This window comes from Papaver somniferum, chromosome 7, assembly GCF_003573695.1.
Source record: "Papaver somniferum cultivar HN1 chromosome 7, ASM357369v1, whole genome shotgun sequence".
Lineage (NCBI taxonomy): Eukaryota > Viridiplantae > Streptophyta > Magnoliopsida > Ranunculales > Papaveraceae > Papaver > Papaver somniferum.
In genome coordinates, this window is record NC_039364.1 from 158,861,025 (window position 1) to 158,881,083 (window position 20,059).

Here is a 20,059-nt window from a genome sequence, read left to right on the forward strand (position 1 = left end):
TTCAAAGTAGGTCTAGGTTCAGTCTGGGTATCAACGATATTGATGGATTTAGATTTTTTCTGGGGTGAAGGAGGGTTCTGGGAATCTCTTATCTTTTGTTTACCAGGAGAAGAGTTAGAGGTTTCATCAGGGTTGGTCTGGATTTTAGGGATCGGTTTCAAGTTTTTGTTTCTCTTCCACTTTTTGGAATTAGAAGGGGGAAGAGGACATTTTGTGTCGATGGGTTTTTGATATTCCGGGTATGGAACAAAACCCGGTGGGTAAGTGGGTTCCGATCCAACAGTTTTAATTGAGTTTTGCTTTTCATTGACCCTAGCTTTGAAAGGGTTATAGGAAAAATTGTCAATGTTGTGCTCTGGAAGTGTAACTGATATGTTGTTGGCGGAGACACGATGAAGAGTAACTTTAGGATGTTGCATACTAGAAACCCCAGGGCTGAGAGTATTACCTTTGGAGGTTTGTTGGTCATCCATCCTTTCTTTATACTGATTAGCTAGAGAGAAATCCATATCTTCAGATTCCAACCTGAGAGCCGAGAAAGATTTTGTGTTATGGATGTTATTAGGTAGGGATTTTGTGGTGTTTATAGTTTTCGAAAGGTGACTCTCAGTAAGGGTGATGTTTGGAGAGTTGAAAGCAGGGTTAAGAAGTTGGTTGGTAGCTAAAGCCACCCTGGCAGCCATGATTTCTCTTCTCTTGGGGGATTAATTTCTTTTTGAGTGATCTAGAGTTCTATAGAATTGACATAATTTGAATGGATGCAATGCATAGGAGAACTCAATCCAAGTTTTTACACCATCCACCATACAAGATGAACCAAATGGTAGCATTTTTGTAACTTCAACCTCCACCGTAATCTCAACATTATTCTCATAGTAATCTCTCCCATAAGGGTTTTTGAACAGAATCAATTCTCCAGCAGGTTGAGTTATTCCTTTCAAAGATTCATAAGTGTTGTAGTCGTTTGGAACTCTCTTCATTGTTATGCTTAAGCGGACTTTTCCAAATTCTTCTTCTTTTATCTTGTGTACACCTTCAAACACGATTTGTATGATTAAGAGGATAGAATCATAAATCCACCAAGGTTTTGGATAGTTTACTGACAGTATTTGCAGGATGAGCAAATCTGAAGTGGAAGAAGTTCTTCTTCTTTTGGAAAGGTGTAACAGTCACCTCTTTCTTTAGATTCCAGTGTTTTCTTGCAAAATTTTGTGCCTCTTGGTAGTGAACATTGATGTTGCTATGAAGCTTGCCAACAACACTCCAGTTATCATCTTGAGGGGGCTTTGGCTTGAGAGAATCTCTACTAAGGATGACCACATGGCGTAAGGGATCATGTATTATTTGACTTGCTTGAAGGGATTCTATGATTTCATCAACTGAGGAGGAATCATAAGTAATAGACATGGCTAAAATTTGAATCTTCTTTAAGGTTATGTGTTGAGAATGGTTGAGTAAATCACTTATAGAGAGCTGAGCTTCTTCAATAATGTGCACCCTATATAAGGTATTATGACAAATGTGATTAGGTAAGAGTATGGGTTTGACACTCTGAACATAGGTGGTGACAAAATAAAGCTCGTGACTGTTGAGCACCCAAGTACAAAGATTCCTTGTGAGGGTCTTGCATGTTTGATAAAATCTGATTGGTATTTGTCTTATGAGACCATGTTGGCTTGTAGCAGCAGAATTCCTGGCAAAGAGTATTTGGTGACATTTAATTCTTTTGGATTGGTGTAGGAGACTATTGACTGAGTGTAAGGGAGGCCTGGAATTGGAAGAGTTTTTTTGTTGCTTTTGAGCATTTAAGATGTGTGTACTTAAAGAAGAGGGACAATGGGTATGTTGCTGGATAATTTGTTTTGTTGAAAATGACAACAACTAACCCATATCTCTAGGTCCAAATCCATGGAGGTACTCGGAGATAAAGAGAAAGGACCTCGGAGAAAAGTGGATTCCGGTGATGATTCAACGGCTGTAATCAAAAGAAAATCAACAGTCAGTCCAGAAAACCGAGTAAAAATTTTGAATAACATTTCAGTTATTAAAGAACGAGTACTTGAAAAGATTGAATCTACAGGAAGACTCTTAGAATTCCTAAACAGAATGAATGCAATTAAAATCAATGGTTCATGATTTTTCCTATAAAATGCAGAGCAAAGCATAGAGACAGAATAAGGAAAAGAAACTAAGAGGATTAAGATGAGAGGATATGAGTTCAGATCTAATCCCCAATATTCAGTGCCAATTTTTGAGACTTGGGTGCCAGTAGAGGAGATAGAGATGATTGCTCGAGCTGATGGGTTGATTCTTCCAGTTCCTTGGTCAACATTCATAACTTCAGTAGCAAGGAGGCAGGAGGTTATAGACGTGGAGACTGAGCCTGTGAATCTTAGAGCATCAGAGACTGAGATCAAGGAGGAGAAGAAACCAGGAGCAGAGCGTTTGAAGGCCAAAGTGTCAGGGATGAAGAAGGTGAAAACAAAGGTGGTTCCAAAGCGCAGGAAGACTTGAGATTTAAACTTCACTGTTATCTTCTTAGGAGTTAATGGGTTTGGCTTAGGAATGAAAGATATCTCTAGAGTGTGAGGGTTTTATTTTTGAAAATTTGAGTTATCTTGGAGTCTGTTAAATCTGTTTTCATGGATTCTTAGTTGAGTATTGTGTTTGCTTGATTGATTGAACATTGGGGGAATTCTGTTTGTGTTTGGTTGGTTTGTTTGAAGATCTAGATGTTGTGTTTTTATTTTCATTGAGGTTGTTCTGGTTATTTTCATGGTTATTGTTTTATTGTTTGATATTGTACGACTGCTTCTCTATCATGGTTGCAGTGATGGACAACCCGCCTGCTTGCCACTTTCTTTGAACATTTTAACTAAAAATACCGCATCGAACTTAAGATGAAAACGCACCATTTCAAGAACCTAAAAGAAAGAGGAAAAAAATATATTATTCCAGTTTTGTTTTCTATTTCAAAAGGCATTCTAATCTTAATTAAGTTTCCTCACTTGCAATGGCAGCTAATAGGAACTCACTCTCTATGCTATTCATGGCTTTGGTCCTCATGGCTGTAGCAAGTGAATTGGAAAATACAAGTTCGATGACAGTATTTGGAGGACCAGGTTTCCGCGGTGGAGATGCAAGGTATGATATATGTGGATGCTCAAGATTTAGTATGTCTGGTGTTTATCAATTTGTTTACACCGGTCAAACTATTTCCATGTATAATCAAGCCGGTTGTCGGGGCGTGTCTAGTTTTGGGTTCAACGCTAATGCGAATGGGTGCCACTCCATTGGATGGAGGAGTATATTCATCCAGTGTTAAGTGAATTCAGTTGCGGATCTACTATGAGACATACATTATGTGTTTCAAGAATGGCATTGCAAGTATGCATGTGTGTCGTAATGGTAGCTATGTCATTACTGTATACACATGATCTGTGATCGAACACATGTCAAGAAGAAAATACGTGTACTCCATCAATTGAAAGGAGCATCAAGATACTTATGACACGTTGTGACAACAAAAAGGCATGCATCTTCATCATCCTCCACGTGACTATCATCACACGGATATGATGATGCTAAATCAATGAGCACTGGATGATAGGTCCACTGTGAAGTACCATAGACTTATGGGATTACTTTTTACAATCTCAAGAGAGATCCAGATCGAACGGATGAGAGGAAATGAAGCCGACACACGCGTCAACAGCTGTCTGAGGCGTGCAGACTGTCCCAACCACCCGTATTAAATGCTACGCACCTAAGGCACATGTCAACATTTCCATGGAAGATTCAGGGGCGGGTCATCGTATCAGTAGGATACCGTTAGGGACCATCGGTTACAAACGAAGATACCATCGGGATGGACATACTTACCAAGACGATAAGAAAAAGTTGTCTCAGAGAGGAGGGTCCCATGCCATAGATCTATAAATACCCATCTCCACCAAGGGAGAAGGGGTCGACCAATTTCAGGGAGAGAACTATAGTTCAGGAGAGAGAGAGATTTAAGAGTAAGTATGAGTTTTGTGGTAACCCCTCTAGCATCGTTCTCTACTCAGAGTCATTCGACTATCCATTGTAACCTTACATAATACATAGTGGAAATCCAACCCCGTGGACGTAGGCCTTAGTGCTGAACCACGTAAATCATCGTCTTATTTACATTCCGCACTTATAATCTTCTAGTTTATTCATTATGCAATGTATAATGCATCATAGTTATCCTTATGATGCAAGACGAGGACGATCCCCAAGGCTCCGAGTCTACCAAGTATTTATTATATGTCGTATTACACGTATTTCAACTATTTCATTGATTTCACTCATTATGCGAATATTGATTGTGTACACGAGGATGCCTTCGTCATTTCCGTGTTCACAATCTGGCTCTAGAAACAAGGACTTTTGTCCCGGTAAAAGATTTATCTTTCCCTGTGATTTTACTATTTTGTCTCTCAGCGCTATTCCTCAAATAATAGTGTTTTGATTAGCTTATCATTGTTCTCCTTTTCGAGAACTTTTTTGGATCCGCGTTTTCTATTGCAAAAACCCTTTAGATTTGCATTCGCTTTCGCAAGAACCTTTTAGATCTATGTTTTTGTTGAAAAAAACCCCAGCTAAGCTCAGGCTTTTCCTCGCAAATATTTTCCGGATCCAAGATCTTTTTTAGGCCACTCAGTACCGTCCTATAATACGGATTTTGGGTGACGTACCTTCGAAGCCATTTTTTTTAGAAAATATTCATATCATGTGTTTGCTAAAAAATGTACATCGAATCTATGTTTTCATGCATAAAAACCCTTGGATCTGCCTATTTTCACGAAGTATTTTTAGACCCGTGAGTAGATCTATGTTTATGATTGTTGGATCTACATTTTCCCTTGAAAAAGTTTTTGGATCTATTCCTCGAGCCATGTTTTCCTTGAAAATATTTAAATGTACTTTGTGGTATTTGCTCTTTCTTTGGATTAACTTTGCTAACAAAACCCACGTGGATATTGTTTCTTCGACAATGTTTTGTTTTTGCAGAAAAATCGAAGATGGATAAAATAAAGGATGCGGGAAAATCCAAGGCATCGTCAAAAGAAACACCGAGGACAACTCCAGTTATGACACGTAGCAAACAAAAGGGTGAAAAGCTTAAAGCAGACAACAAGAAACAGGATGGAGCGGAAAGAACGACGCCATTGGATGCTAGTGCAATAGCAGCAGCAGCGTTGAAATCCGCAGCAACCAAAGCCGGTGCCTCCAAAGTAGCAGCGACAACTCGAGCAAACGAACAACGAGAAGGGATGGCATAATCAATGATACAACAACCCATTTATGGGATACCGCTCACCAACGAGCAGAATCAACCGCTGCTAACCAATCAACCTCTTCTGATGGCAAACCAACCAGCACAATGACCAATGGAGCTTCAAGTATCGCACGTCGATCCACCGGTCTCTTTAATACAGACTGTTGATGAAGATCACACTGTAGCCGTCGGAGGACAAGCACAAGTGGGAACTCCAAACCAAGGATCGAACCATTCCATCCAAATGATGGCAGAGCTTGAAGAGTTGAATAGAATCCAGAAGGTATACGCGGATGTTGTGGCCTTACTCGCACAGGAAAACCAGCAACTCAAAGATAGGATCGCCCATAGTGCCGAAGTAGAAAATCTGTACGATGAAGTTAATTTCAAGGCACCGCCGCCTAATCAGGACCGAAGGATGGTAGTGGCCAACGTTAACAATCCTGAACCGTTAAATCAAATGGCGGCCAGAGGAAACAGACTATCCGATCCATATTATGTTCATGAGGACTCATACTATTTCGATAGCGAGAACCGAAGATCAGGACGATCTACGGTCAGAGAGGACCATCAGCTCGCAATGGAGAACCTTGGTGCTGAAATCCAGCAACTGAAAACAAGGCAAGGGGGAGGAAGGCTAGAAGAAGTGATGAGAGAAGCCTCCACCACGCTACTGACTGCACGTTTGGCCAAAGCTCTTATTCCCCAAAAGTGTCCCATCCCAGCGTTCGAATGTTACAATGGATCCAGCGACCCTGCGTCCCATCTTCGGTATTACAATCGTACTTTAGCCCGATAGGATAAAGATGACGTGGTCCTCTGCAGATACTTCCCTTCAACCTTGAAAGGATCGGCTTTATCTTGGTTCGATAACCTACCACCCAATTCCATCGACTCCTACAACCAGCTCACTGAGAAATTCTTAAGAACTTACATGTACAACAAGGTCGTCAACGCAGGAATGAATAAGCTCTTCTCGTTAGCGGTTGCATACAAAGAAACCATCAGGGAATATACCGATAGGTGGCGCAAAATCTGTCAAGCGATAGGGAATGTGGATCTGGTGGTTAGTATCAATTGCTACAAGTGGGTATTGGATAGGATGAGCCCACTGTTTGTTGATTCATGGAAGTGTCCCCACGACCGAAGGAGACCATCAAGTAATCATCGAAAAGCATGCCAAATTGGAGGAAATCCAGCGGGAAAATCCTATGGCCCAGACGCAAAGATCTCATCGGACTAATTCGGTCGAACAAGCCAGCGGATCCAAAAGAGACAACTCGGCCGAACGTTCCAATGAAGATAAGAGAGGACAAAGGGATGATCGTCGGCGTGATGATCGGAAATTCGAAGATCAAGTTTTTACGAAGCTGAACACCAACTACACTCGCATTTTAAGGGAGATTAAGGATCGAGAAAACCTAGAATGGCCTTGGTGCAAAGAAAAGCAGCCACCCAGGTCTGAGAAATCAAGATATTACTATGAGTACCACTGCTTCAACGGGCATCAAACCGAAAAGTGCAAGAACCTCAAAATAATGATCCAAAAGTTGATTGACGTCGGCGACCTCAAGCAATATGTTCAGAAGGCAGAAACCGATGATAGGACAAAACGAAGCAAGCAAGTCCAACTACCTGACGGTAATCGAACGCTTAATACTATTTTGTTCTCCGAAACTAACGGTCTCTCACTGACTGTCCAGATAGGAAAAAGATTGAGAAAGCAATTTGAGGACTATTGCGATCTGTACAAAATCGATGGATTCGAAGTTGATGAACATGAATAATGGATGAATGCACCAATGACATTTGATGCTGAAGATGTCGAGGAAGACATGGAGGACCACAACGATCCTTTGGTTCTCACATTACCAGTAGCAGGGTGCAACGTCAAGAAGATTCTGATTGACGGAGGGAGTTCAGTCAACGTTCTGTTTTATGATACGTTCAAACGAATGGAACTGAATGATGAGCAATTGTTGTCTTCTTACTATACTTCTTTCAAACCATGGATTGGGAAAACTTTAGAAGTCTACGTTGATGATATGCTCTTCAAGAGTAAGCTGCGCAAATAACACCATCAACACCTGAAAGATATCTTCGATGCCATGAGGAAATACAACATGAAAGTGAATCCGAAAAAATGTACATTCAGCGTCACGTCAGGGAAGTTCCTCGTATATTTAGTGACAAAGAGGGGCATCAAAGTCGATCCTGCTAAGATCCAAGACATTGTGGAAATGTCGTTCCCAAAGAACTTGAAAGAAGTCCAAAAGCTTAACGGATCCCTGGCAGCAGTGGGAAGATTCATCGCTAGATCGTCGGACAAATGCAAGCACTTCTTCAACATCCTCAAGAAAGGGAGTAAGTTTGCATGGATCGTTGAATGCGAAGAAGCCTTCCAGAAGATTATAGAGTACCTGGCCACGATCCCGATCCTCCAGAAGCCCGATCCCGATGAGGTGCTGGCCCTTTACATAGCAGCGACTGAGGACGCAGTCAGTGCAAAACTGGTCAAAACCAACACGAAGGTCGAACAACCAATCTACTACGTCAGCTAGACTCTCAACCCGGCAGAAAGAAACTACACGAAAATTGAATAACTCGTACTGGCATTAGTATGGGCAACCCAAAAGCTGAGAACCTATTTCTTGACTCATTATGTTCGTGTTCCATGTAAAACGCCGCTGGAAGTTATCCTCAAAAATGCTGCGAAAGTATGAAGGATAGCGAAATGGAATACTCATCTTGACCAATTCAATATTATCCACGAGATCCAAACTGCCCAAAAGTCACAAGTCTTGGCTGATTTTTTAGAGGACTTACCTCTGGATAATGACGAAGAAGTGAAGGACATACCAGAAGCAGAAGAGGACGGAAAAGATCCAGTCGATGTGCTCGAACCCTCAAGCCAAAGAAGATGGGAGGTCTTCGTCTATGGATCAAGGAATAGAGAAGGTGCAAGCATATGTATCGTAATTACCACCCCAACTGGAGATAGGATCGTGCATGCACTAAGATTGGAATTCAAGGGGCACACCAACAACATCGTGGAATACGAAGTCGTACTACATGCCCTTCGTTTGATAATATAAATGGGAATAACATATGTACGCCTAACAAGTGATTCACAACTATTCATTCGGCAAGTAGAACTAGAATATAATGTTTATGATGAGACCCTCTCAGCATATATGGCTTTGGTCCAAACCCTAGCATCACAAGTACCTAACATCAAGTTCCGACATCTATGTAGAAAAGACCTCAGGCATGCTGATGCCTTACCATACATATCGTCTATGCTAAAGGATGAGCGTTAAGGCCATCAAGATAACAAGAGTATATGAGCCTTCGGTCACTCCACAACAATCCTTCGCTACAAATCGTGAATACGATGTAGGGGAGGACATTGTTGACGATGATGTAGGGGAAGATATCACCGATGACTTTGTCGAAGATGATATCTTATCAAGAGCAAACGAGAACGAAGATTTCAGCAACGAAGAGGACTGGATAACCGAAGTTCATCTTTTTCTTAAAGAAGGAACGCAGCCCGCAGACCTGAAGCAAGCTCGAAAAATACAATCAAAGGCAGGGAGATACGATCTTCGAGACAGAGTTCTTTACAAGAAATCTTTCCTCGGTCCCTTGTTACGTTGCTTATCTAGAGAGGAATGTCATCGTATTCTGAAGGACATCCACTACGGAGACGCAAACAACCACAGCGGGATGAGATCATTAGCCGATAAAGCTAAGATGCAAGGATATTACTGGCCAAAGATGATACAAGACGCGGCCAGGATGTCTAGAAGATTCGAAGAATGTCAGTGTTTCGCTAAGAGAATCCATGCCCCAACAACGAAGCTAAACTCAGTAGATAGTCCCTGACCATCCGCAAAATTGGGCATAGATATAGTCGGACCCCTGGTCAAAGGATCGAGGAAAAGACGATTCTTGATTGTGGCCACGGATTATTTTAGCAAATGGGTGGAACCCAAAGCTCTAGCAAGAATCATAAATGTAGATGTATTTACCTTCATTTTTCAAAATATCATTTGCAGGTTTGGCATCCCCACAGAAATTGTCTCCGACAACGGAAAGCAATTACAAGGAAAGAACATAGATATGCTCTTTGGCACCTTTAAGATCAGGAAAAACAAATTGACTCCCATCTACCCCCAGAGCAACTGACAAGCTGAAGCCATAAATAAGACTCTCGCTCTTATCTTCAAGAAATCATTGGATGAACACAAGGGCCGATGGTGTGAATAGCTACACAATGCATTATGGTCATACCGAACCACCTGAGGGTCCGCTACTGGTGATCTCCGTTCCTCCTCACTTATGGAGCCGAAGCAGTCATCCCGACAGAGATCATCATGCCAACCACGAAGAATGAAGCATGGGAAAAGAACCTTACAGCGGATATGATGTTGGAAAAGGCTCGATAATATAGAAGAAAGGAGGGAGACAGCGTTACAAAGAATGGAGAACTACCAACGAAGATTAGCAAGAGAATACAATAAAAAGGTTAAGCTTAGAAATTTTGTAGAAGGACAGTATGTGCTAAGAACTATACCGCAATATCAACGAGAGAAAAAGTGGGGGAAATTAGCACCAACTTGGGGAGGGCCATTTGTGATACATGACATCGCAAGGAACGGATCCTACTATCTGCGTAATCTAAAAGGAGAAGTTCTCAGGCACCCCTGGAACGCAAAATACCTCAAGCCATACTATCCATGAAGCAATGCGGTTCTGCATCTGCATGAAGAGTACCAGAAGAAGAAGAAGACGGCGTACCCGCTCGATGTGTTTCTATCTCTGGCAGAGGAATAGCAGACCTCACCATATCAATCAAATGGGAATCTTTTGTCTTAATCTTATCCATCGACAGATAGCGAAGAATCAGAAAACGATCCGTCACAAACTTTAACATTGGGGAAAGTACCTAAGTACAATCTCTCCGAACTCCCCTATCAGTGTCTATGAGTGTATGACCATGGGGAAGGATTCCATCAGAAAGAGATACCCAATCAAACTCAAAGCAGTGGTTCGGCTAGATGGATGCATGTAAATAATGCAATAAAGCATCACATAACCGAGAACGCTGCTTCAACCCCCACCGTTTGGTAATCCTCTGGCCAAGGATTGGCCGACGGGGTGACAGGTCCAATATAAGTAACGAAGGTACATGCCTTCGTTATTTCCCAAACACTTTCTTTTTCATTACTACGCTCCAACAGGTAAATTAAAATATGAAAAATTTGCATTGCAGAAAAAAAAACTACAGTTGTACATACTAAAACAGCAAGTAATCCATTCCAATAAAGCTGATTACACGTTTTGGGGAACTGAGCAAAAAATACAAAAATACTCGAAGCCAAGTAATCAACAAAGATCAACTTTCTACCCCATCACAGAGACCTACTTCTCCCCCAAAGGCTCGACGTGGCCAGTAAGCTGCTCCTTTTGAGAGGAAGGAACACTACCCCAGAAGATGGGTCAGAGGTGCACTTAAAGGGCTCAGGGGCAGGACGACGCTTGTACTTCTTAACGAGGCCATGCTTCTTCAAGAGACTCTTCTCCACCCCGGTCAGAGTCTTGTTAACTTCCTCTGCAAGCTGGAAAAGAGCCTTATGAGCAATGACGTCATCCTTGAGCTCGAATTCTGACAGCAAGGTCTTCAGTCGATCAATCTCCTTGGATGATGCTTTCGCCGCTTCATCCCGAGACCCTCCCAGCGCTTCATAATACTTAGTTTGTCCCTACTGCTTTACTAAGTCAGATTGAGCCTCTTCAAGCTTCGCATTTGCAAGGCCAAGTTGTCCCTCGATCTCTGTAACAAAAAGAAAAAAAAAACATTAGAAGGTTGAAACAAATGGGCAGCCACGACTAAACGAAGCTAGACCTTCGATATTAGCCGAAGTTATCTCATATTCATTTACTATTGCGTCCCGGGATTCATCGAGAAAATCGTATTCACTAGAAAGTTTCTTATAATCAAGTTGAAGATTCTCAAAAGCATATTGACACTCATCTAACTCTACCTGCTTCATAGAATCTAAGTGTTGGAGGCGATTGACTTCATTAGTCATCCCTTCGATCCCCTTAGTGAGCATGTACATATTAACCTTTAAGTCCTTCTCGGATTCCACCAGACGATCAACATCGGACCGAGAAGCACTTAAAGCATTACCAAGGGCATGGGCCTCTGCTCTAGCATTGTCCCTCTCCCGAACGAGCCGTTGTATATAATCCTGAACTTAAGGATCATGGGATGAACGAGCTTGGCGAATCTCTTCTTCCAAGTTTGCTACTTTGATTTCTAAGCGAGAGATATCCTCACGCGCCTCACGCAGATTCTCAGGAGTCCATAATAAAGCACCATTGAACTGACGACGATCAGCGTTCATATTATTCTGCATATCAACCATCTGCTCCCGTCTCTCTCGATACCGAGCCGTCAATTCATTATGCTCATCGGCCCGGAAGTTCCACTTTTCAGCTTTGTCTTTAATCTTCGATACCAATTCTCTAATCTGGGAAGCTTGACGAGTCCTTTCATCCCGAAGCCATATTAATTCTCTGGCATCGCCCGCTGAAGACAGGGTTGGGAGACTCAGACAGCACACTAAAGAAGGCGAAAGGGGAATAAGAGGAGGAGAGACAAACCTTTAGAAGACGAAGCCTCGACACAAGCCTTCTCCAATTCACCACGAAGAGAAGCAACTTCCAGACGAAGCTTTTCTTCGGTAGCGCCAACCTGCTCCTTTTCCTTTAATTGGTTCTTCAATTCCAGTATTTCTTTATCCTTGACACCTAGAGATTCTTGGGCGTTGAACAACTCATCATCCCTTTGGCGAAGCTTTGCCTCTAGCTTCAGTAACTTTGCTCTAAAAAATTGGTACAGAGTATGGTTGCAATGCTCGCTAGTCGCCAACTATTACAGCAGGGGGCAAACAGGCCATTAAAGAAATATAACGCATGGCTAAAATTTGTCAAAACAAATTAAACACAGTACCTCGAGGATGCCCTGCTGAGGAAAGCCATACTGGAACCCATCATCCACTGCCATCATGTCAGAAATGGACGAAGGAAGATTAGTCAAAAGATTTGAAGTAAAAGGACTCAAATCTCGTTCCCACATCTCAGCGACCCTTTCACGAGAAGATAGTTGCATCCGCTGGCGAGTAAAAGCATCGGAGTCCCTCTCCCCATGTATTAAAGTGGCGGGATGAGGCACATTCATTAATACCATTTTCTTTAACCAGTCAAAGGTCTCTTCGTCTCCTTCACGCAGTACAACATTGACGAACCCTTCGGAAGACGCACCAGCAGTGGTCTCCTTACCAGCAGTGGACCTTTCACCGGCTTCGGTCTCTATACCAGCATCGGCCTCGTTGCCAGCATCGGCACGAGCAGCAGCGGCAGATTTTCTCCCTTCGGCTTCCCTGTTGGCACGAAGTTCAACATCCTCTCCATCAGAACTATCATTCTCCTCAATCCCTTGCCCAACGGCATCCTCGGCCTCGACTTCCCAATTATCGTTAGAAGAAAATAGTGAGAAATAGGATGCAATCCCCATGGCAGCACCTGATAGGTGCCAAATATTGCATTGTTTCTTACCATTCTATTGGCACTTATCCCATTTTTCATACCATTAATTAGCCGTTTATAAGGAATTCTGTATTTTACTCTCCTCAAGGATAATTACCTAATATTGTTTAATTTTGTATTTTTAGGTGATAAATAAAGACTAGATGAGTTACAGAGCCAAAAGAGCAAAGACACGGGAGAAAGCCGGCGGAAACTCTAGCGGAAAAGAAGTGAAGAATGTGTTATGGAAGACTCAAGGATAAAAATGGGCTTAAAAAGGAAGAAATTGTTCTTAAAGAAGAAGTGGGCTCAGCTTATCCCAAGCCCAAACTCATTTCCCAAACTCAAATCCATTTCCTAATCCTAAATTCAAAACCCAAACCCGTTTCCCTTCTTAACCGTCAGATTGGATCCATTCCATTATCTAACGGTCTCTTCATCAGAGTACATCGATCTTTGAAGTTCCGGTATAACATCATAGTACCTAACTCCATCTTGGACCGTCATTTTTGATGTATATCACATCCAACGGTCCCCCCAAACCCATTTCCATCGCGCCGTTGGATCAATCCATCATCTTCTCATCCTACGGATTCCTCTCTCCAATCATCAAAACTTGATGATCCCGATCAACACCACAACACCCAAATCTATTTCACCCAAAACAAACAACCCCTAAAACCCATCGGGTTCTTCTTCTTCATCTTATCTCTTCTCTGCAGAAACCCACGCCTCCGCCACCAACTCCTCCTGCCGCTTCTCCAACCACCACCAAAGCCATCAAATCCATCAACCACTATAAACCATCACTACCACCATCATTACCTACTTCCTCAACCATTTCAGCAACCTAATTCACTAATTTTTCACGCCTCTTCTCAGAAACCCTAGGCGTGTGAGATTAGTAAATTAGGTTGAGAAATAGCACGCAATTGGAGCATCAATTGGACGACAAGAAGCAATAGAAGCATGGGTGAAGATGATTGAGTGTTTTCAGAGATTAGGTAAGAGTTAATTTTATTTTTTATGAAACCCTAATTCTGAAATTGGGGATTTTTAGGGTTAGTTTGTGTAACTATAAATTGAGACCTTGGGTTGTTGTATAAGGCATGCCTGGGCTAGCCAGTGCGTCTGTAGGTTAATTTTAGGTTCTCACTTTGTATTGTGATTCCAACTTCAATTCACAGTGATGTTTATTCCTTTTCTTTTGTTCCAACATTGATGTTTAGCATGTTTTAGTTCATCACTAGGATGTTGATGAAACCCTTACCTCACTACTGAGTTTGATTCAAGTATTAATAATCTTCTTGTTATGCTATAAATTCATGGATATAAATAATATTGAGTAGATTAACATCTTACTCTCACAGTGTGTATCATGTACCCACTGTAGTTAGGAAAACACCATGTTAATCATGCTCCAACTCATGTGTAAATGCTTGTTGTTTTATCCTTAGACTAGTTGTACTTTAACTAGACAATTAGTGCTTAGGAGAGACACTTTAGTTGCAATTATAACATCCTTTAGGATTTATTAGTTCACCTAAGTAGCATATCATTAGGATAGTTACCTTGTGAGAAAGTAACTATTACTAATATTAGAATCAGCTTAGTGACCCTAATTGATTCTCCTATAAACACCCTCAAATGCACAGCAGGCTAGAACCTCAACTGTCATCTAGATAGTCAGCAAGCCTAGAAGCTTGATGTTATCTAAGCCAGGGACAAGAAGAGTATTGATATAAGAATGACTTAGCATAGGTTAGGGTGGATTCAATGTCCTAGACCTTTCCCATATCACTGTCATTTAGAAATCTCTAGGAAAACTTTAGAAAATTGATTAGGAAAACAACACCATGCACCCACCTTGTCCCTGAGGACAAACCCTTTCTTACTCCACCTATCTACAACAACCCTGTATACTTGCGGTGTAGTTGTAGGTTCTTTTAAAACCTCACCAAGTTTTTGTCGCCGCTGCCGGGGACTCGGTGGCGGCGCATATGTTGTTCACTCTTTGCTCACTGTTTGCTCTTGATCTTGATCTTTACTGTTCTGTTCTTGTTGTACATTCCCTTGTCTTGCTATTTCTTGCATCTTATTTGCATTATATCATCTTGCAGTCTTCACTGCATCATTTTCTTGCATCTATTCATCCCATGCTTCTATTGCATTCTGGTAGCATATTCTTTGTTGTTTACAAAAAATCATTTCATTTCATTTAGCATAACTTGTAAATACATTTGCATCATTCCCGCATAACCTGTTGTTTCTTTCACCTTCATCTCACTTGCTCCATCTCACTCCTGTCACTGCTTGCATCTTCTTTTGCTGTTGCATTTTGCTCTACTTGCATCCTGTTACATCTTGCATCCCATTCATTACATACTCTTCATCTGTCATTTGCACTGTCAACTTGTTCTTGCACTGTTTTCACTCCATCTTAGCAGTGCATCTCCATTCTTAACTCTTAAGCTGATCTTGGTCCTTCTCTTCTGCTGTTGGGCCAAAGACCATGACCTGTTGCTGCTGTGGGCTGTGAGCTAGCTTACTGCCACTGAAGAGGTGATCCTGCTGCTGTTGGAGTTGAAAGATTGAACAAGGCCCAACTGGGCTGTGCAACAAAAGAAAAGGGGATAAAAGCCCAACTGGGCTTCCCTCCAAAAACAAGTAAGCCTGAACCCATTAGAAAAGCCCAACTGGGCCTTCTTTATTGTCTGTGGGGTTTATATTTTTTTCTGGGCTTGTAATATTATTTTAAACCCAACAGTGGGCTTGTGTTTTTGGACTTTTGGGCTTGTTATTTTAATTGGACTGTGGGCTTATAACTTTGAACATTAACTGGGCCTTGTACTCAAAACAGCAACTTTGGAACTTTGAGAACAGTGGGCTTAAAATCTTTGAAAATCTATCAAGTTTTCCAATTTCAAAAACTCCTGTTGGGCTCCTCACTTTCCAAATAACCTGTTGGGCCTCCTGAAGACTACTGGGCTATGCTTTGGGACCTGTTAAAATACCAACTGGGCCTGTTCAAACTTCATCCAAATTCACAGCTGTAGGCTGTTTTTCAAACTTCTAGTGGGTTGTGCATTCTCCCACCAATGTGGGATTGCTCCCAATTTTAAAACCAAATTTTCTCCCAATAACCAAATTTTTTTTCCCACATTCAAACCAAATTTTCTTTTCAAAACCCAACAAATCCAAAATTTTCAAAACCCATCAAAACCAAATTTTTCTGAAAACAATGGAGTATGTGAATAAACCCCGTAGTCTCCATGAATACATGTACTCAACAGAATAAGTCAGTTATCATGTATCGTCTTACCCCAGACTGATGGCCCATTTGAACTAAACGCAAGCATGATACAAATACTTCCTATATTTCGAGGGTTCGATTCTGAGAATCCCTATAATCATGTAAGAGAGTTTGAAAAAATTGTCCGGGCTATACAACCTGACTATATGTCTGAAGACTCTTTGAAATTGCGTTTGTTTACATTTTCTTTAAAGGAAAGGGATAAAACATGGTTTTACAGTCTGAGACCGCAGTCAATCACCACTTAGGACCAACTCACAAATCAATTTGTCAAAAAGTTCTTTCCCCATCATAGGACCATCTCTATTCGTCAAAGTATTAATTGTTTTGTCCAGTTATATGGAGAGACACTTTTTCATTATTTTGAACGGTTTAATGATTTGTTGTTTGAGTGTCCTCACCATGGCCTTGAGAAGTGGAGACTGGTTGCCATTCTTTATGAGGGACTAGACTTTCAGTCTCGAGCCTTGGTTGAATCTATGTGTAATGGTGAGTTCATTGATAAAACTGTGGATGATGCATGGTCATTTCTAGCTGAAGTTGCAGAGAAAACCCATCAGTGGGAAACCTATAGAGAAACCAGGACCATGCCACATGATATGGGTAATCACCATGAGTCAGATGTTGATTTTCCCAATGAGCTTAATTCTGGATATAGTGTTTCATACCTTATTGATGAAAATGTCAATCCATATTCACCTATTTTAGAGGCAGATGTATGGACGAAAAACACTAATGGTTTTGACAAAGTAGGATTTTCACGTATTTGTGATGATGATGATGATGATGATGATGTTATGTTAGAAGAACATGTCTATGCTGAAAATGTTATGGAACCTTTGGGTTGAAATACATTAGGCTTTTCTACCCCGACCTTCATGAATGATGTTTCTTCTAGTATTCCATATACATGTGATGAGGCTACTGATTTAGATATTGTGCAGTTATCCTGTGAAGAGCATGACTTAGGTAATGTTGAATCTTTTGTTGACACTAATGATCCTATGCATGAAAATATAGTTGATGTGTCTGATTCCATACTTAAGCCACAATATATTGCTTCTTTTGATGCTGATTTGGATATTTCGGATAACCATGATTCTGAATTTGGACTTGTGCAATTGTTTTGTGATGATAAGCATGCTACACAACTTGATTATGACTTAGAAAATGCTGATGTGACTGATAATATTGGTACTCTTGATCTCATGCATGTGAGAAACTTAGATGTCACCTTCCTACTTAAGTCACAATCTGATAGCCTTCTACCCAACCTAGATTTGGTTTGTAACAATATTGTAAAACCAACTTTTCTGAGAATACCTAATCTAGGCCTGGAACTGTGTGCCTCCCAAGTCCTCTTGGACTATTTTGCATCTAAATACAATACCTTTAAGGAGCCACAGTTGGAATATGCATGTTTGCCCGTCCCTAGCAAAGCCCATTTCGAGTTAGACCTTGTGCATGATGAACCCCCAAAACTGCGAGATTTTGTATCCAATAGTATATCTAGTGTAAAATCCAGGTTTAGGGGTAGCTCATTTGCTTTTTCACTCTCACTCGCATTTCAGTTCAACTATAGTTGTTTGAAACTGTCTATGTTTCAACACTTTGTCTTTTGGGTTGATCCTCAACTCTTTAGACTGTATGTATATAGTGAATTGTTTGTATATAATCTGGTAGGTAATTTTTAGTGGAATCATATGTTTCTTGTATATATTGTGCTAACCTAATGTGAATTCAGTTGAGTTACTGTTGGGTTTTGCCTTGAATAATGGAGTTCAAAACTTGCTTTCGCCAATACTCGGTAATCTCTTTCCTTTTTCTACACTTAGCATCGTTCTCATGGTATGTGTTATAATCATGTTTATCTTTTGAAACATTGAGGACAATGTTTAGTTTAGGTTTGGGGGTGAAAAGTAGATACTTTGATAACATGCTATAATCGAAAAATAGAACTCTTTCTTTTTGAAAAAAAAAATGAAAAATGAAAATAAAAAAATAGAAAATGATAAAAACATAAAAATGGAGCTCATTTACCTTGAAATGTTGACTCATGTGCAAATATGTAATATTGGGAATCTTAGTCTAGAAATAAAGGCATCCCTGATTCTAGCACAATTTACATCGTGATAAGAAATTCGCACACGCACGATCTACCAATACATGTATAGCCTCAACCTTGAGGTGTTCTATCGGAAGTTTTAGTTGCCAATCACTTTAGAATACTGAACGAGACTTGACTAGATTGTTCTTTGGTTGGTTGGGATAGAAGGTGGAGGTTACGTTAAGAAAAACAACCATCGAATTTAACTGGGTGCATCAAAAAGGGTTACCTCTTGCTAAGAGTCATGTAATTTTTTGTTTCCTTTTGTATATGTATCAAAAGTGTTACCATGTTAAAAAAAAAATGACGTATATATTCATAAAAATATCAAAAAAATAAAATAAAAAAATATATCAAGTATTTATCAATTCCATATGTGTCATGTAAAGACAATAGTTCTCTCTTGTTCCAAAAATAAAAGAGAGTATTCAATGTAAATAAGAGTCATGTAAAGAGTCATCTTTTATTGTTTTATTGTAATAAGCAAGGAAGGGTGTATGCCATTGATGTATAACGCGAGTAATTGTGAAATACCTCCAACTCATTCACAATTCTCATAAAGCCGGACAGCTAGCTAGATTTCGACCTCGGTTCTTAGCCTAAAAAACTATCTCTTGGTGATTAGTAGTCATAACTTCCGATCTTTCTTTACACATGTGTAGATACACTTTACACTCTTATCACATGTCTTTATTTGTTATCAGTGCTAGGATTGTGCCTTTGATAGCTAGATTGACATCTCCATTTTGCTGTGAGCTTCTACTGTCTTGCACATGTCACATTTGATGGAATCTGAGCTTATATTTTGGCCTAGAACTTTGTGGGTATGTTCTAAGCAAACCCCCACGAGACTTCAACTCGTCCACTAGGGACACTTAGTGGTTCAAAAGGCTTATTGCATTCGCTAAATGCAATCGAGAGACCAGCGACAGTGGTATAGTTAGGATTTCCTTAGTTTCTGTTTTACTTGAGGACAAGTAAAATTCAGGTTTAGGGGTATTTGATAGGTGCCAAATATTGCATTATTTCTTATCATTTTATTGGCACTTATCCCATTTTGCATACCATTAATTAGCCGTTTATAAGGAATTCTGTATTTTACTCTCCTCAAGGATAATTACTTAATATTGTTTAATTTTGTATTTTTAGGTGATAAATAAAGACTAGATGAGTTACGGAGCCAAAAGAGCAAAGACACGGGAGAAAGCCGGTGGAAACTCTAGCGGAAAAGAAGTGAAGAATGTGTTATGGAAGACTCAAGGATAAAAATGGGATTAAAAAGGAAGAAATTGTTCTTAAAGAAGAAGTGGGATCAGCTTATCACAAGCCCAAACTCATTTCCCAAACTCAAATCCATTTCCTAAGCCTAAATTCAAAACACAAACCCGTTTCCCTTCTTAACCGTCAGATTGGATCCATTCCATCATCTAACGGTCGCTTCATCAGAGTACATCGAGCTTTGAAGTTCCTATCTAACATCATAGTACCTAACTACATCTTGGACCGTCAGTTTTGATGTATATCACATCCAACAGTCGCCCCAAACCCATTTCCATCGCGCCGTTGGATCAATCCATCATCTTCTCATCCTACGGATTCCCCTCACCAATCATCAAAACTTGATGATCCCGCTCAACACCACAACACCCAAATCTATTTCACCCAAAACAAACAACCCCTAAAACTCATCGGGTTCTTCTTCTTCATCCCATCTCTTCTCTGCAGAAACCCACGC

At 40.6% G+C, this 20,059-nt stretch overlaps 1 protein-coding gene and 1 long non-coding RNA gene across 2 annotated transcripts; both read left to right on the forward strand.

Annotated features, from left to right (window-relative positions):
• Positions 1–8,614: 8,614 nt before the first annotated feature.
• On the forward strand, positions 8,615–9,428 carry LOC113295438. The gene is made up of 2 exons (XM_026543778.1): positions 8,615–9,128; positions 9,367–9,428. Exons 1-2 carry the CDS (start codon positions 8,615–8,617, stop codon positions 9,426–9,428), a joined length of 576 nt encoding a protein of 191 aa, XP_026399563.1.
• A 4,178-nt stretch (positions 9,429–13,606) lies between these two features.
• Positions 13,607–19,499, forward strand: LOC113293115. The gene is made up of 3 exons (XR_003332055.1): positions 13,607–13,908; positions 15,414–15,571; positions 19,474–19,499. It is a non-coding gene; the product is annotated as an uncharacterized LOC113293115 (long non-coding RNA).
• The last annotated feature ends 560 nt before the right edge of the window (positions 19,500–20,059 follow it).